Source organism: Thamnophis sirtalis, unplaced genomic scaffold, assembly GCF_051295495.1.
Source record: "Thamnophis sirtalis isolate CommonGarterSnake01/CBP01778 unplaced genomic scaffold, rThaSir2_p1.2 scaffold_13, whole genome shotgun sequence".
In the NCBI taxonomy this organism is placed as follows: Eukaryota; Metazoa; Chordata; class Lepidosauria; order Squamata; family Natricidae; genus Thamnophis; species Thamnophis sirtalis.
The window spans coordinates 39605955-39624530 of NW_028261393.1; the positions used below are offsets into that span (position 1 = coordinate 39605955).

An 18576-nucleotide genomic window follows, 5' to 3' on the forward strand; every position below is an offset into this window, starting at 1 on the left:
ACAAGACACTTGCTGGGATTTATTTGTTCAAAACCACAGGTCATCACCAAACGAGCCACAGACATTTAATCATGGACCTAACTGTTCAGAGAATGACACACACTGTGAAGGCCAGACAGTTGAGAGCCGGCGCATAACTTGAAACATGCAATCATCAGATAATTATAGAGTCTCACAGGCCGAATTGACTCAGAATATTGCAAATTCATGGGCATTACTTAAAGCAAATAATCACCATGGCAGGATATGGCAATTGTTTGGCCTTCACTGCATCATCTCCTCCAGAGATATCCTCAAAAGGGGGCAGTTTGGTATGATTCATCCCCACAAACCAGGAAGAAGTAAACATGCTACAAGAGGAAAGTGGAATAAACCTGGAAATCTGATCAGGAAACAAGATTCAGATGGATTTGGGGAATCTGGGGAGAGGTTCCCAACATTTTCCTGTATCTGCCTATCACAGTGGAGGCGAACCTTTTCAGCACCGAGTGCCCAAACTGGAACGTGTGCGCATGTGCTTGCATGTGCATCTGTCACAGCACCAGAAACCCAAAGACTAGCCCACTGGCCCACGCATGTCTCTTTTTTGGCTGTTTGGGGGGGCTGTTTTCAGCCTGCTTTCCAGGGGGTGTTTCAGCGCGTTTTCAGGCCATTTTTCAGGGTGTTTCTGGCCCCCTAAAAATGGCCAGAAAACAAGCCTGGAAAACAGCCCAAAAATGGCCCCCAAAAACGGCCTGAAAATGCCCCCAAAATGGCCACATGTGTGCTAGAAACCAGAAGAGCAACAGGAGACAGTGCACATGCCCATGGAAAGGGCTCTGTGTGCCACCTTTGGCACACGTGCCATAGGTTCGCCATCATGGGCCTATCACCTCCAGGATGTATTTTCTCTTGTGCCTTTGTCTTTGGCCTCATTCTCAGAACATGTTCCCCATATTTTTTTTATCCTTTTCCAAGTTCTCTGGCAGCTTCACCTGATCTGCAGAAGCCCTAAGGAGATGTTTCCTTCCTCATGTCTTCCCTTGGGAATGTATGTTAGGGAGGTGCTATGGAGCACAGGTGGGCAGGGAAGAGTAGAAGATCTTGGGATTCTCAGAAGAAGAGGCATCAGACGCAACTTGCAATCTTCTCTGCTATCTTCCCCGTTGACTTGGCTTGTGAGAAGATGCCATAGAAGGTTGCAAATGGAGAGCATGTGGCTGTGTGTTGCCAGGATATTGCAATCATGAGGTGAGCACCTGAGTGTCCGGAGTGCAGTCAGGTGACACCTGATCATGCAATGACAACTAGGGCTTCACAGACCAATCCTAGGTACCCCTCCTTTCGTACCTTTGTTATTCTGAACAGTCACTGAATCAGTAGTCCTAGCTTGACTACTGCATGGCATGGAAGACTTGACATGGCAAACTGAGTTAAGGCTGGTGGCAAAGAAATAGTTAAGCCTGTGGGTCCAACAAGAAAGGGAGCCACCTAGTCTCCCCCATATTATTCAACATTTATAGGAAGGCATTGAGCAAGCCCATCCAGTTGATTTGAGTTAAGATATCAATAGGAGGCTGACGATACTCAACTGCATGGAAGGGAGAGGAGCCACTAACAATTAGGAGACAATAGGTGAGTTCATTGGCAGCTTACTTCATAAATGGCAACAGTGCAAGTGAAGAGAAAGCTGAGAAGCATTTCACATCATTTAAAGAGGCTCCACCTTAATTTATTAAAAGGGCTGGGAAATTTTTCATGTAAGTTTCAGGATTTTGCTTTTACCCCTGAGGAGCACTCCAGATACATATTGCTCCAGAAGAGCAACAAAGATGATTTGGGAACTGGAGGCAAAAACATATAAAGAACAGTTGCTGGAATTGGGGTATGTTTGGTCTAATGAAAAGAAGGACTAGGGGAGACATGATAGCAGACTTCCAATATCTCAGAGGCTGCCACAAAGAAGAGGGAGTCAACCCATTCTCCAAAGCATCTGAGGTCAGGACAAGACGCAAAGGATGGAATCATCCTTAATCAAGGAGAGAAGCAACCTAGAACTAAGGAGAAATTTCCTGACAGTTAGAACAATTAACCAGTGTAAATGCTCCAACACTGGAAGTTTTAAGAAGAGATTGGACAGCAATTTGTCTAAAGTGGTGTAAGGTTTCCTGCTTGAGCAGGAGGTTGGACTAGATCACTAGAACAGTGGTCTCCAACCTTGGCAACTTTAAGACTTGTGGACTTCAACTCCCAGAGTTCCTCAGCCAGCAAAGCTGGCTGAGGAACTCTGGGAATTGAAGTCCACAGGTCTTAAAGTCCACAGGTCTTAAAGTTGCCAAGGTTGGAGACCACTGCACTAGAAGATCTCCAAGATCCCTTCCGTTATTCTGTTATCCATCCATCCTGACTTTTCTGAAATCTATCTAGTTCTTAGTTCTTTGATCACACCTGCATGATGAGATCAATACAGAAATAGTTTTTGGGTTGCCTTTGAGGATTTTGTTTTTCTGGCTGTTTGGGATTACTTTATATGGGGATTAGGTTTGTTATAATTTGTTTGTAATGGCAGAGGTTCAGAGGGAAAGTAATTTATGACAGTTTTATTGTGCACTGGACATTTGTAAACCGCCATGAGTAAGATCAAGTAGCTAAATAGATATAAACAGAAAAAGATCAAATTCCCACACTTCCTTTACTTCCATCACTTCCTTTTCTCATCTTAAAAATACATTCTCTTTCAAATCTTCAAAAAGATGCCCTAATTTAACCCTAGTCACTCCCACACATGCGTTTTCTACATTGAGAAAGTATAATAAGTTTCCTTTCTTACATTCACAGCATTTTGAATGAAAAGAACCAGGTAGCAAATGAAGAGGAAAAACTTCCTCTATGTTAGACCTTGGAGTAGACATATTTACACAATGGAAGTTGAGATGGAGAAACAGTTTGACTTAACAGAAGACTCTTTTCTCTGTTCTTGTAGACCAGAGGTGTCAAATGTGCAAGTCGTGGGCTGGATGTTGTGATATATCACGTGACGACATGACGCTGTGAGTTTGACACCCTTGTTGTAGACCAATTTTCTCAACCTTGACAAGTTTAAGATGTGTTGACTTCAACTCCCAACTCTCCAGCGGGCTGAGGAATTGAAGGTGCACAGATCTTTGCCAAAGTGGAGAAAAAGTGTTGTAGCACATCATAAGTAACACCTGATGTTAGTGGGCAATATTTTCACAGATTTACCAAAAGTGGTGTTTCAGCTCCTTCTCTAAAATACCGCTCATGCTCTGCAACTGTTAAGATCTTCAGAAAACCATTTTTCCCCTTTCCTCTCCTCTTAACAGCAAATTATCAGAATAAGCAATTCACCCAGATTCTACAACTTGCTGCCACAGCAATAATAAATCAGGTGCAAAGCCACATTTCTCAAAGGACTATATTTGTTCCTCTCTTGATTTTCATATCAGATTCTCCTGCTAAGGACATGATGAAAATACACCTGTCTCTTAGCTTCTGCCTCCCATATGAACATGTGCTATTATAGGCCATATGTGGTTCCTAAGACCGATATTACCATTTGGTTTAAAAAGAACCCCAAAAGATGGTGGTGGCATTGGTGGAAGTGAGGATGATAATTTTGGAAGATGATTTATTTCGTTATATGCACTTAATTGCTTGAGATTGCAACATTGCCTCAATCGGCTCTAAAACAGCTGAAGAAGAAAGAAAGAAAAAGAGAGAAGAAAGACGAGTCAGTGATGTAACCCAACAGGGCAAGATCCCCAAATTGACTTCCCACTAATGTTCTCTTCAAGTTTTTCACCTCTCTAGAGATGTTCATCACAAAATCATGATGCTTTAGATCTGTGATGGTGAACCTATGGCACGCATGCCACAGGTGGCACAGGGAGTACGCTCTGCAGGAATGTGAGCCGTCACCCAGCTCAGCTCCACTGCGCCTGCGCGCATGCACCTCCTGCCAGCCATCTGATTTTCAGGTCTCAGATTTTCGAGAGACATGCATGCATGTGGGGGGGGGCACATGTATGCAGGGGGTGGGGGAGCATGAGCTATGTGGTGGTCCCCTGCGCCCCATTTTTGGTTTCAGGAGGCTTCTGTGAGGCCTACTATGCCCAAAACACGGCACAGGTGGGTTACACACAAGTGCACAGGGAGTGCGTTTGTGTGTGTGTCATGCACATGGGGGGAGTGTGGAGGGTCATGCATGCATTTGCCGTGGGCAGGCACATTGCATTGTGGGTGTGGGCACATCCACGCATGCTGTCGCACATGCATGTTCCGATTTTGTCACACAAGGAGAAAAAGGTTAGCCCTCAATGCTTTAGATGATTTCTTGATAATATTTCTAGATAAGATGTATTTGGGGGTGACTCTATGACTATCTGTGACAGAGAAGCATCCTAGAACATCTAATAAATAATAATTGATAGTAAAATCTGCCTGAGACTTATTATGCACAGAGCAGAGTGATGGCCTTCATACACATTGACTTCTTCCCAAGAACCTAAGGCACTGCAATGTATCAGCAACAATAGCAATAGCAATAGCATATACCGCTTCATAGGGCTTTCAGCCCTCTCTAAGCAGTTTACAGAGTCAGCCTATCGCCCCCAACAACAATCCGGGTCCTCATTTTACCCACCTCGGAAGGATGGAAGGATGAGTCAACCCTGAGCCAGTGAGATTTGAACAGCCAAACTGCAGAACTGCAGAACTGCAGTCAGCTGAAGTAGCCTGCAGTACTGCATTTAACCACTGCGCCACCTCGGCTCTTGTGCAATGTGCACAATCCAACAGTCTTTTGCAATTGGCAGGTGGAAATTTTGTTAATGCACAGATTTTTCTAAGCGCCATCCAAGGTTTTATGGTATGGCACCCAGTGTGCCAATAACCGCTGGGTGTTAACTCTAAAGCATTCCTTTATGCCAGCCAGTTTATGCCATAATCTTTTATTTGATTGTCAGATCTTGATACTTTAGGATCTTTTCCAATTCTTTGTCTTCTATTCAACTATCTCCTGGTATATCCATACTTTCTTCTTTTCCAAACATAGTTCTGACACAATAATTTAATCTGATTATTTTTTTTACTTTATCGTCGTTAAACATGACCACCTATCACACATTTACCAAGATGTGGTACAAAACAAGCCACCAAAAATGATAGTTCCAGATCAATCCAAAAACATTAGCTCAAAACTCAGTAAACAAATATTAGTACTAAATCAACAAATTTAAACAATACAGTCCCAGGGATAGGACTGAGTAGATGTACACATCCATAATCATTTCAAAAAGATAATATTCTACAACAGTGTTTCTCAACCTTGGCAACTTGAAGATGTCTGGACTTCAACTCCCAGAATTCCCCAGCCAGCAAATTCTAGGAGTTGAGTTCCAGACATCTTCAAGTTGCCAAGGTTGAGAAACACTGTTCTACAAGAAGAGTAGTTGAATTCTGGGAGTTGAGGTCCAGACATCTTCAAGTTGCCAAGGTTGAGAAACACTGTTCTACAAGAAGAGTAGTTGAAACAGCCTTTAAATCAAAGGTGGCATTCTACCAGTTCGGACCAGTTCGCCCGAACTCGTAGCAGAAATCACAGGTGACTCCACTCACCTGCCTCAGCTCTACGGCATCCCATTTAGACCCTTTTTTCACCAAAAGCACATGTGTGGAAGACTGCATGCACGCTCACATTTGTGAACTGGTAGGGAAGGTAAATGAATCCCACTCCTGCTTTAAATCCCTTTTAAAGATCATCAAGATTAAATTTGGGTTGGTCACTGAGATGAGAAATTTACTCTTCTGAGCTTTTGGACTCATGCTGGAAACCATCTTCAGGAATTTTTGTTACTGGAATACAAGCTTTGGGCTGTTCTGTGAGTCAAGTTTATGTGGTGCCTTCAATAAAAATATGGCTAATTGGTGTGTTGAAGACTGGCGATTGGGTGTCATTTCCTTGTGCTGCCAAGCCTTCGGCTCCTGAGTATTTGATAGGCTGCTGGTAATTCAGCACTCCTATTAACTGACAAGGGGCCCATTTCTTAGGCTTCAATCATTTCCCTGGCTATCTTTGTACCTGCATGGCCAATGCTGACCCAGGCTTCCTTAGAAAGCAAGAAGCAAAGTCTTGGTCCTGACAAAACCTCTTTTATTTACATGACTGTGAATTCCTTTCATTCACAGTCAGCAAGGTTTTAACAAACAGTCTTTGAGAGGAATGTTTATCCACACACACCTTATCTCATTCAGAGCACTGCCAGATAACTAGCGTCCAAACACAGGGCAAAGCAAAACTTGACACAGAGTCTCTTATAATCACAAAGAACTTCCCAGACCGAAATGAATGAATTGTTTCCTGCAAAAGCCCACTCCCCATTCTTTTGTTTCCGCTGGGAGAGGCCAATCATCTCAAAGATGTGGCTTTACTTTTAAGTTGACCCTGCTTTCTCAGTTGTTCTTGTCTTCTGGCAGCTGTGGACATGCGCACCCTGAGAACAGGCTCCAGCTGTTCTTCTGCCTCACTGCTGTTTAACTCCCTCTCTGCCTTCAACACAGAGCCCTTATCTGACCTTTCCTCAACCTCCAGGACTGGCCCATGTTCCTCCCCAACCTCCTTACTGTCCAACTCTGCTGTCAGCTCCACTGGCCGCTGGTGGGCCACAACACTTAGAAATTAAATGTATGTCCTTGGTCATTCAACTATCATTAGCCAGGGAAATGATTGAAGCACATAGAGAGAAATTCCCTGAAGAATTTTGGAAGACTAAATCTCTGGTCCCAACCTAAATTCGATCTCACATCATTATCCTGGGACATATATATTTACCTTCATCATCAACATTCCACAGAAATAAAGAAAGGCAGACACTGATTCCAGAGTCATGGGAATATGTCCTTAAAAGCTTGAACTTGAAGACCACAACCCTGAAATGAGAAACCAAAACAGCCCCCTTCTCAGGGGATGTAAGGCGTGGACAAGATAGACCAGATAACCTGGGAAGTTTGCAACTGGAGAGCTCTAAACACAAATGCCAATAATTTAAACTGGCTGAAATAGGGCAGTTGAGAACTTGAGAACAATATGGAATGTGTTAGAAGAGGCTGGCGCTCTGCTCTAAAATTAGGAATCTTTTATATAGCAGCAGAGGATAATCAATAAACACCGCCCAATAATAGCAGGCAACTATCAGTAGATTGCAAAAGCTTTATTGTAGCAATATATCAACTGTGGTCGTAAGTCAAGTCACCCTGTATCCTTCAGCTGTCTTAGAATTAATTCCTCACTCTGCCCAGTTCACCTGGTCCCAATATTTGAAGAATAGGAAGAAACAAACATCCTGCAAAAGACTCTTTTTGGTGTTGGCCAACTGACAAATGGTATGGGGAGGTCCCCCGATGAACTCCAATGCAATGGAAGATGGGCTTTCAACCCCGCCTTTTGGTGGTCACTGATCCAAGAGCTGATCATCAGCCACTGACTGAAGCATCTTATGTAAGCATTCCCACCCTTGCTTTGCGCAATAAAGATTCTCCCCTACGTTATGTGGATATTGCTATTCCCTGCAACAACAAGGGAGCTCACTCAGTTGGTCTGATGTGGTGGATGTTGGCTCGAGAAGTCCTTCGAATGTGTGGCACTATTTCCCATGAGCATCCATGGGAAGTTATGCCTGATCTCTATTTCTACCGAGATCCCAAAGAGATTGAAAAAGAAGAACAGGCTGCAGCTGATAAGGCAGTTACCAAGGAGGAGTTCCAGGGTGAATGGACAGCACCTGCCCCTGAATTCACTGCACCTCCACAACCAGAGGTGTCTGATTGGACTGAAGGGGTACAAGTGCCTTCCATCCCAATTCAACCTTACCCCCCTGAGGACTGGAGTTCACAGACTGCCACTGAAAACTGGTCGGCAGCTTCCACAGCTCAGGCTACTGAGTGGGTTGGTACTGCCACAGAACGGTCCTGGTTAAGCAATAGCAATTCAAGAATTACAATTGAAGAATAAAATATCTTTCCTTGTTAACTAAAAAAAAAGGAAGATGGGCTTTCAAACTTCTCTTTCCTTTATGTCAACCCCTTGAGGTAGACAAGGTCAGCAAACCAACCCCACAAAAAATTCAGTAAGACCATTGATGTAGGCTATAATAGCAGAATTTTGACAGCCTCACTGTTTCTCTTCTTTGTCCTAGAGAATCAAGACAGCCCAATTTTCAGAAACCTCCTTACCCACTTCTGTCAACAACAACAACAACAGCAATGGACCCTTACGACCCTCCCAGCTTTCCACAAAGCCACCAAGTCCTGGCTGTTCCAGCAGGCCAGGGAGCCTGTAAAACATCCAGCCCTGCGGAAATTGTGAATGTTGCGGTTTTGTTTTTAAAGTGTTGTCTTTGTCTAGTCTTCCCCCTTCCCTTGTCTATCGTGAGCCGCCCGGAGTCCTTTGGGAGTGGGCGGCATACAAGACAAATAAATACAAATAAATACAATACAATGTATTATTATAGTTTTAGTCCAGCAACTAGAACAAATAAAAGCACTCGGTGTATATATACATTTGGGGGGGGGGGGCTCCGTGGCTAAGAGGCTGAGCTTGTTGATCAGAAATGTTGGCAGTTCAGCAGTTCAAATCCCTAGCACCACATAAAAGAGTGAGCTTCCATTACTTGTCCCAGCTTCTGCCAACCTAGCAGTTCGAAAGCATGTAAAAATGCAAGTAGGAAAACAGGAACCACCTTTGGTGGGAAGGTAACAGCGTTCCGTGCGCCTTCGGCATTTAGTCATGCCGGTCACATGACCACGGAGACGTCTTCAGACAGCTCTGGTTCTTCGGCTTTGAAACGGAGATGAGCACCGCCCCCTACAGTCGAGAACAACTAGCACATATGTGCGAGGGGAACTGTTACCTTTATATATACACTTAAAACTTCTAGTATAAAATAATAAATAACAACTAAAATCTATAATAAAATCCATTGTCAATTATACATGGTCTGATTATAAGTCATACCCACTTATGTCTAAGCTAATGTTTTTGTAATGGCTGCCACATACTTTTTCACGACTATCTCTCTAATACTCTATACTCTTGTTCTCTTTTATCTGTAATGCTCAGTAGCATTCATCTGACCAAAACTTTCTCTACTCATTCCATGACCACAGGGATTCTCAGACTCTGATGAGAGAAATATTCCCACAAATTCTCTTTCATCTTTTGCCTTGTAATCTTTTAAATCTTGATATAACACTACACATACATTCCTGTCTGGTTCCATTATTGACCTGCCTTCTCTGAATAACGATTCATCCTGTAACAAAGTTCCAGAAATTGTTTTCTAGACTAAGATCAGGTGATGAAGAGAGGAATGGGGAACACCTACAGAAGTCTATTGACAATAATCCAGGGATGAGATAACCAGGGCATGCACCAATAGCACTGCATTTTTCTCGGTCAACAGAGCCCCACCTCCTATGAATATTCATCAGATGACAAGAGTGACTGTAACTATAGAAACAGCAAGCAAGTGAAAAGTCAGCTGGACATTGATCAAACCTTCAAGGTTGTGGGTAGCAGAAACTGGGGCAATCTGGAAGCCCTGAAGATAAGTGGGGGGAAGGGGGACTCAAGGGAGGATAGGAAAAAACATTAAGGTCCAAAAACAACAATCTTAGTCTTGGTTATCTTTAGTTTAATATGTACGGAGGACATCCAAGAAGAAATGCTAATAGGACATTCTTTCATTGTTGACTGTGATGGTCATCAAAAGCTTTAAAGCACTAGCAAAGTTGAGTATCATCAAACATGACAATGATATCAGAAATTCTGATTGGGGAAACAAACAGAAGAGGATGATAAAGGCTAAGCAAATGAGGACTTGAAACCATTTCAGATGACCACCACCCTCCTCCCCCCAATGAGACAAATAAAGACAAATGTAAACCTGGTACAGGTAGGTAGTCCTTGATTTACAAGCATTCATGTAATGATGTTCGAAGTTACAAGGGTATGAAAAAAGTGACTTATGACCAGTTTTCACATTTAATGATGGTTACATCATCCTCATGGTTATGTGAGCAACATCTGGGCACTTGGCATGATATTTATGACAGTTGCAATGCTCCGGCATCCTATGATCACCATTTGTAACCACCTCAGGTGGCTTCCAACAAGCAAAGTCAATTGGGGAAGCCAGTTTCTGCTTAATGGCCACATGATTCACTTAACAATAGCAGCGATTTCCTGAACTGTTGCCAAACAGGTTGTAAAATAGGGCAAAGCTCACTTAACAACTGCCTCACTTGACAATGGAAATTTTGTCATTGCCAACTGTTGTCTCAAGTCAAGTCAACCTGTATCCTTCAGTTGTCTTAGAACTAATTCCTCACTCTGCCCAGTTCACCTGGTCCCAATATTTGAAGAACAGGAAGAAACAACAACAGGAAGAAAAAAGAATCATCTGACAAAGCATGGTCACTTACTTTTGACCAGATGGGCCTTGACCATCTTTGGGGAGTGCTCCATGAAGTATCACAGTGACAAAATTCCCTCAGGCAAAACTTAACACTAGAAATCTTAAATTTTAATTTTGGTTGTTGATTTGGGAACTTAGCTGTTTTCAGAGAACCAGGGATCCAATCAACTTACCGTATTTTTCAGACTATAAGACACACCAATGTATAAGACGCACCAAGATTTCGAAGAGGTAAGTAAGAAAAAAAGGTTTTGTCCTCCCTGGCCCCCAGCAGCATTCTGCAGGCTTCAGCTGGGCTGGGGGAAGGCAAAAATGCCGTTTTTTTGCAAAAAAAAAACCCCAACGGGCAGAAAACAGGCAACTTTTCACAAAAATTGAGGCATTTTTGCCTTTCCCCCAGCCCCCAGCAGCTCTCTGAAGGTTTCAGCAGGGCTGGGGGAAGGCAAAAATGTCCCTGTGTTTGTGAAAAATGGCTCATTTTCTGCCTGCTTTTTGCAAAAATGGGGGCGTTTTTGCCATCCCCCAGCCCAGGGGTCAGCAATCTTAAACACTCAAAGAGCCATAAAGGTCCTAAATGGAAGCCCCCCATTCAATTCTGGAACTGACTGGAAGTCCGGTTCCCCCCACTGTAGAGTCTCCTCCTACTGTGGCATCCTTTTTCCTTTGCTGACTGGAAGTCCAGTTCTCCCACCATAGAGTCTCCTCCTAGTGTGGTGTCCTTTTTCCTCTGCTGACTGGAAGTCTGGTTCCCCTACCATAGAGTCTCCTCCTAGCACAGCATCCTTTTTCCTCTTCCTGTCCTAATTGAAAGCCCTATCAATTGTGGAGCTGACCGGTGACAGGAAATCGCAGCAGGGGGATGAAAGAGCCACATGCGGCTCCAGAGCCACGGATTGCTGACCCTTGCCCCAGTCCAGCTGAAGCCTGCAGAGTGCTGCTGGGGGCCCTGGAGGACAAATACTATTTTTCTTACTTACCTCTTCAAAATCTTAGTGCGACTTATACACAGGTGCATCTTTTAGTCCAAAAAACACGGTAGTTATTTTCTTGAAGATATTTCATTGCCAAATTAGATAACATTATGAGTCCCAGACCTAATTATGTTACCTAGATTGGTAATGAAAAGTCTGTAAGACAACAACCAAGTTCAGAGAGCACTAAGATCTCCACAGTTCCTTAACCAAAACGGCCTGTTTTTCACAAAAGTGGGGTGCAGGGATGGGGCTTTGGGAGGCCAAAAATGGCTGTATTCGGTGTATAAGACACGGCAACATTTCCATGGTCTTTTAGGGGGATGGGGGAAAGGTGCATCTTATACTCTGAAAAATACAGTAATCAATCACTTTTACTTTTCTTACAAAAACTGGCAGGGCAGGGGGGGGGTGGGACTTACCAATTTGCCTCCCTGCTGCGAACTGTTCATCTCTGGTTTAGTCATCAAGCTTAATAAAAATAATAATAAAAACCTGACGATAGACATGCAGAAGCCCAACAAATCTTGCTGACAAATGGATGGTTTAAGATGTTGGTTCTAGTAAAGCTCAAATGGGTTTCAAGTTCTGTCTCAGGCAACAAAGGGAACATTTCTTTTCCTGCTGATCTCCTTTTGCATTTTTAACTCTGAATCTTCTGAACAAGATTTCTTTGCTAAGAAGAGCCGAGGTGGCGCAGTGGTTAAATGCAGCACTGCAGGCTACTGCTAGATCAGCAGGTCAGCGGTTCAAATCTCACCGGCTCAGGGTTGACTCAGCCTTCCATCCTTCCGAGGTGGGTAAAAATGAGGACCCAGATTGTTGGGGGCAATATGCTGACTCTCTGTAAACCGCTTAGAGAGGCCTGAAAGGCCTATGAAGCGGTATATAAGTCTACTGCTATTGCTATTTGCTGGCCTTAAAATCCTTTTTCGGTTGCGTGTACTTACTATAACGAGAAACGCAAATGTATAATCTGGGCTGTTGCAACTAGATGGTGCATACCCAACAGAAAACAAAACGGAGCTGTGAGAAGCATGCTAATGGAGCCTTAAATGGCCCCACACTTAAGATAATAGTGGAATGATATCCTGATGCCTTCCACAGATCTTCTTCGTGCTATTTAGGTCACCAAGAAACCAGATCTCTGCCTTGCTTGCCTAGTTTTTACCTCTCCTTTGTCCAACCCAAAAGGTGGATTGACCAGGCAGTTTGGAATTACATCACCGGCATTTTCTTGATGAGTTTCAGACAGTCTTGTTTTGAATTTCAGCCTGACCCAGGCCTTTTCAAGAAGTTCATTGTATACCCATTCTAAATGATCCATCCTGATGTAACCTGACCCTCAGCGAATGAACACAGGGAAATAGGTCTAAGAAGAAAAGAAAGAAAGTAGTATTTCCAGAGTATTTGCAACCCATTTCCTGTTATTTCCATTAGAGAAAAAAAATTAAATTTCCAAAAGTTAATCACCCCCTCTTTTTTGGCACTCTGCCTTCTCTGTCCTCTGCTTATATAGGTGCGTTTTTCTGTCGTCCCTTTTAGAGTGAGGCTTCACAATTGAGTAGAGAGAGAGAGAGGATATTTTACCTTTGCATTTTGACAAAGGTAAGGCCGCTCTGTTTGGGAGAGATGTAATTTTACCTGTGATATCCCATTAAACTCTCTTTATATAGAAAGTAGCAACGTGACATCCAAGCAAGTTCTTTTGATCTTCATTTCCTTAGCAGGTGTTATCTCAAAAAAGATACCATAAACAACAAGTCTTAAGGATACGAGGGAATGAGGAGGAGAAGGGGTAGTGAAGAAGGAAAAGGGGTGATGGAGAAGAAGGAGAAGAAGAAGAATGGGTGGTGAAGAGGGAAAAGGTGGTGGAAAAGGAGAATTGGTAGAGAAGGAGAAATGATGGAAAAGGAGACTATGGAGACGAACGGATGGTGGAAAAGGAGGATGAGGAGAAGAAGTAGCTAGGATGGTGAAGAAGGAGGAGGAGAAGGGGAAGAAGAAGAAAGAGGAGAATGAAAAGAAGAAATGTGGAGAAGGACAAAGGGGTGAAGGAGATGCACATCTCACTTCATGGTGTGTATAACTTGTTCATCAGACAATAAAATGCAAAAAAAAAACATTGTTTACATGACAGTTGAAACATCCCCATCTTTTCAGAACAGGTCAAAAGAGTATCTATGTACAAGGAGGGGGAGGCAAAATACTTGTCTAGCAAGTTGGCAAAAGCAGCAGCCGACTTCCACTATAATTACCTCACACATAGTATTTTTCCAGCATGCCACAAACAGCAGCATCCGAACAGGCACTTTAGCATAAGATCAAAAGATCAGAACTATGATTGGGACAGAGCATCTTTTTACACAAAGGTGTCTGTTTTGCTGCAAAAATAGTCCATCACGAACCAATCTGAGAAGTAGCCCTGAGTAACACCTCCTTCACAAGGAGCACTAATAGCCATGGCACAAGAGACGACGGGTCAGGCTGACACCTGAGATCAGCAACAATTTGATGCTGACACATTATTCTGCTTTTATTTTAAAACCAAACAAAATAGGTTTCATTCAAACTGAATGGGGAAAAAAATCAGCTTGATTGCAAAAGAAGTCAGAGAAATCGTCATGGCTGGCTGGCGTGTGCTGCTTTTACATTCATTTAGTGATGAGGGGATGATGGTGTAGGTGTGGGTGAGGGCATAAAGGTTAACTTTGTGGTTGTTTTTAATTCTCCATCATCTCCAGTATTCTACAGCCTCCGTGGCTTCTGACATTAATGGTAAATCACAGAGGAGGCTGCCAGGGGGAATTGTTGGGCAGGGAGGGAGAATCTGAACAGTGAAAAAGGTGTACTTCCCACACCACCAACAATTAAGCAAATTGTAAAACCAGCAGGGTGGTGCCCTGCCTCAACAATTAAGATGTTGGGCTTGTTGGCTGGAAAGCTGGCAGCCCGGGTTCGAGACCCGAGCGCCATGTCACAGAGTGAGCTCCTGTCCTCACCCCAGTTCCTGCCAACCTAGTACTTCAAAAGCATGCAAATGCAGGCAATGGTGGGATTCAGCCAGTTCGTACAGGTTCAACTGAATCGGTTGTTAATTGTTTGCTTAGTTTGGCGAACTGGTTGCTTCCACCACCGGCTGGCCTCGCCCACCGGAGTTGCAATTCAGGGCGGGAAGGCTGCAGAGGCATGACTGGGAGCCGCGCTGATCCGTTGGGAGGTGGCAAATGGACTGGCTGCCCTGATCAGCTGGGAGTCAGTTCAGTCAGACCCTCCAACTTTGCGAGATCTTTTTCCCCCCTGAGAAGTTGGTAGGTCTGACTGAACCTCTTTTAAACTGGTAGTCACACTGTCTTCTTTTGTTGCCCTGCATGCAGGAGAACAGATCTGGAAAGCAGATGAGGAAATGATGGTTGATCTGGAATGAGGTGGAAGTGAGGATTTTGCATTATCTTTGCTCTTGGGTGGGATGGAAGCGAGGAAAATGAGAAAGCCAGTCATTAGGGCAGAGAACCGGTTGTTAAATTATTTGAATCCCGACACTGAATGCAAATGTATAAATAGGCACCACGTGGGAAGGTAACTGCATATCAGGCTGCTCTCATGACCGTGGAAATGTCTTTCGACAGCGCTGGCTCAATGGCCTTGAAATGGAGATGGTAGCACTGACCCCTAGAACCGGCAACAACTAGCAGAGTGTAAAATCAACAGAGTCTCCTTTTTTACCTTAAAACGCAGGAAGGAGAAATTTAAAAGAGAGCAAATGAGGAAGACTAATCTCATTCATGGCAGAGAATAAGCCTGAGAAATTGCAAGATGAATCTCTATGGCAGGGGTGGCTAACCTTTTTGTTGTTGGGTGCCACAAATCTGAGCATGCGTGCACAATAGTGCCCAGGTGTCCCGGCAACCATAATGCAAAGTGCGTCCACACATGCGCATGTGCCAGCAGTGAGTTTCAGCTCTGGTATGCTGCAACGGGAGCCAGGCATGCACCACGGGCACGCACGCTGCGAACGCATGCGCACCCAACATCTGCAATGTTCCAGCTGCTCGGTAGAACATCGCACAGGTGCTGTACACTGTACACATGTGCGCAGATGGCCCATTTCCTTCAAATACAGGTAAGGAACAAAGGCGGGAGGCCCGTCAAAGCACCGTTCCGGTACGGTGGCTGCTGTTTCCGGCAGGCACCAGTACGTGCGTACTGGGGTGTACCGCCTGCAACCCACCACTGGCCTTTGCGCACAATCCCCCCTCCCCTCCCATACGCGCCGCACTGCTCACCTCCAAGCTGAGCTTGGTATTTCTTCCAGGGGGCCAGAAGAGGCTGTTTTTGCCTTCCCCAGCCTCCGGAGCCCAGGGAGGGTGAAAAACTGGCCCAACTACCTACTGGATCATCTCTGAACTTCTGGTAGACCCATTGGGCCTGGAGGCTTTCCTGAAGCCTGGGGAGGATGAAAACGGCCTTCCCTGGTCCTCCGGAAGGCCAAAAAACAGTTGGCCGGCACATACATGAGGCACAGGTGCCATAGGTTGACCATCACAGCTCTGTGGAGATTCTCAATGATCCAGGTGATGTTTGTTCCAAAGCTGCTTTGTCAAAAATGCTTTTTCATACATTTCTTTGAAAACGTTTTACTTCTCATCCAAGACCACAAGAAGTTTCTTGGATTAGAAGCAAACATTTTCAAGGAAAAAAATATGAGAGTCCAGTTGCTTTTGGGAAAGAACCTTTCTTGCAAGGTGAGTCCATGTACAATTGTAGTAAATACTACACAGGTAATTCTTGACTTACAACCACAGTTGAGACCAGGATTTCAATGGTTAAACCAAGGGGTTGCGAAATGAGTCACTCCCAATTTTACAACACTTTTTTCCATGGTTGTTAAGCAAACGGGTTGTTAAATGAATCATGGTGTTTTTATGCAAATCTGGCTTCTCCCATTGACTTAGCTGCCAGAAGCTGGCAGGGAAGGTTACAAATAGGTGTCACATGACCCCGGGATGCTTCCACTCTCACAAATACATGTCGGTTGCCAATCACCAAAATTTTGATCAAGTAACCATGGGGACAGGGTGGCTCAGACACTGAGCTTGTCAATCAGAAAGGTCAGCAGTTCAGTGGTTCTAATTCCTAACACCACGTAACAGAGTGAGCTCCTGTTACTTGTCCCAGCTTCTGCCAACCTAGCGATTCAAAAGCACGTAAAAATGCAAGTAGAAAAATAGGGACCACTTTTGGTGGGAAGGTAACAGCATTCCGTGCGCCTTCGGCATTGGGTCATGCTGGCTATATGACCACAGAGAAGTCTTCGGACAGCGCTGGCTCTTCGGCTTTCAAATGGAGATGAGCACCACCCCCTAGTGTCAGAAATGACTAGCACATATGTGCAGGGGGAACCTTTACCTTTTTAACCATGGGGATGCTACAATAATTATATAAGTTTAAGGCACTTCTTTCAGTGCTTTTGTAACTTCTAATGGTCACTAAATGAATGACTTTAAGTTGAGGACTACCTGTGTTGCATTAAGATGTGACGAAAGACAAGCTCCATTTAATGAGCACCCATCCAGAGCAGGAGTTTTCAGAAGGACACATCCACTTGGTACTTCTGCCCAGTGGTGAAATCCCAAAAAATTTCCTACCGGTTCTGTGGGCATGGCTTGGCGGGGGGGGGGGAGTCATGTGACTGGGTGGGCATGGCTATGTAGTTATATGACTTGGGGGGGGGGGTCAAAAGACAGAAACTCACTTTAACAACGTCCTGCTAGAGCAGGGGATTGGATTAGATGACCTCCAGGTCCCTTCCAGCCCTGGATTGCTGTGCTCTTTCAAGGTATTCTCTGAAGCTGCATCTAGTGCCAAGTTTGTGGTCCTTCCTCCCTCTCCTTTTTTCCTCCCTCCCTCTCTCCCTCCTCTCCCTTTCTTTTTTTCTTTCCTTTTATTTCTTCCCTCCTTTTTCTCCCCTCCCTCCCCCTCCCTCTTTTTCTTTCTCTTTCTTTCTTCCCTTTTTTCTCCCATTCCATCCTCGCTCCATCTTTCTTTCTCATTCTCCTTCTTTCTCTTTCTTCCCTTTCTCTCCAAATCCTCCCTCCCTTTCTTTCTTTCTTTCTCTTTCTTTCTTCCCTCCTTTTTTCTCCCATCCCTCTCACTCCCTTTCTTTTTCTTTCTCTTTCTTTCTTTTTCTTTCTTTCTCTTTCTTCCCTTTTTTCTCCCTTCCCTCCTTCCCTCCCTCCCTCTCTTTCTTTCTTTCTTCCCTCCCTTTTTTCTCCCATCCCTCCCTCGCTTTCTTTCTTTCTTTCTTTCTTTCCTTCTTTCTTTCTTTCTTTCTTTCTTTTGTAGCACCCCACCCCTGTTTTTGGCTAGCAGGCCTCAAGGAAGCCTCCTGATAACAAAAACTGATCCCAAATGCTAAAATAAAGTTTTTTAAAAAGTTCCTATCATCGTGCAGCACAGCTGATCGTCGGAACTTTTTTTTTTACTTTGTTAAGCCTTTTTTTACTACTGGTTCAGGCGAACTGGCTCAGTAGCATTTCACCCCTGCTTCTGCCTCATGCTTTAAAAACCAGCTGATTTATGGAGACTGTGACCTCAACCCGAGAGTCTCCAAGGGACCACAGTAGGAGCTGTCGTTCCCTGCGTTTAATGGTGCCTACACGTGACAGAGATGTCAGCCTTGAAGTTACCATGACTACAAACAGCCCCTTGGAGGATCATGCAACACAGCAGTTCAGCCATAATTTAAGCCATGAAAACTGTGGGAATCAATCATCTGCAGAGGCTCTTGTAACTCTCAAAGGAGTTCCTCTGTCAACAGAACAACAGAATTGAAATGGACCTTCCAGTCTTCTCATCCAATCCTCTTCTCAAACTGGAAACTCCATAGCACTTCAGTCCAATAGTCTTCCAATCTCTTTTTAAAAACGTCCAATGATAGAACATCCACAACTTCTGAAGGCAAGCCATTTCCCTGGTTAATAGTTCTGTCAGGAAATTTCTCCATAGTTCTAGATTGGTTCTCTCCTTGATCAATTTCCATCCATTGCTTCCTGTTTTGTCTCCAGGGTTCGGCAGAGAATAGATCTTGGGATCTGACATCTCTCCAATCCATTTTAGCACCAAGAAAAGAT

At 44.1% G+C, this 18576-nt stretch overlaps 2 protein-coding genes across 4 annotated transcripts in view; one reads left to right on the forward strand and one right to left on the reverse strand.

Annotated features, from left to right (window-relative positions):
- PAK3 (p21 (RAC1) activated kinase 3) overlaps window positions 1-18576 on the reverse strand; it is a 131406-nt gene that overhangs the window by 65125 nt on the left and 47705 nt on the right. The gene's annotated exons all lie outside the window — the stretch shown is intronic.
- On the forward strand, window positions 7421-8010 carry LOC106551810 (small ribosomal subunit protein uS2). Its single transcript, XM_087727098.1, has one exon. The coding sequence runs from the start codon at window positions 7421-7423 to the stop codon at window positions 8006-8008; it is 588 nt and encodes a 195-aa protein (XP_087583224.1). The 3' UTR covers window positions 8009-8010.

What these genes read in the sequence shown, in the direction of transcription:
- LOC106551810 (XM_087727098.1), top strand. Translation starts at nt 7,421, where the DNA reads ATGGGCTTTCAACCCCGCCTTTTGGTGGTCACTGATCCAAGAGCTGAT.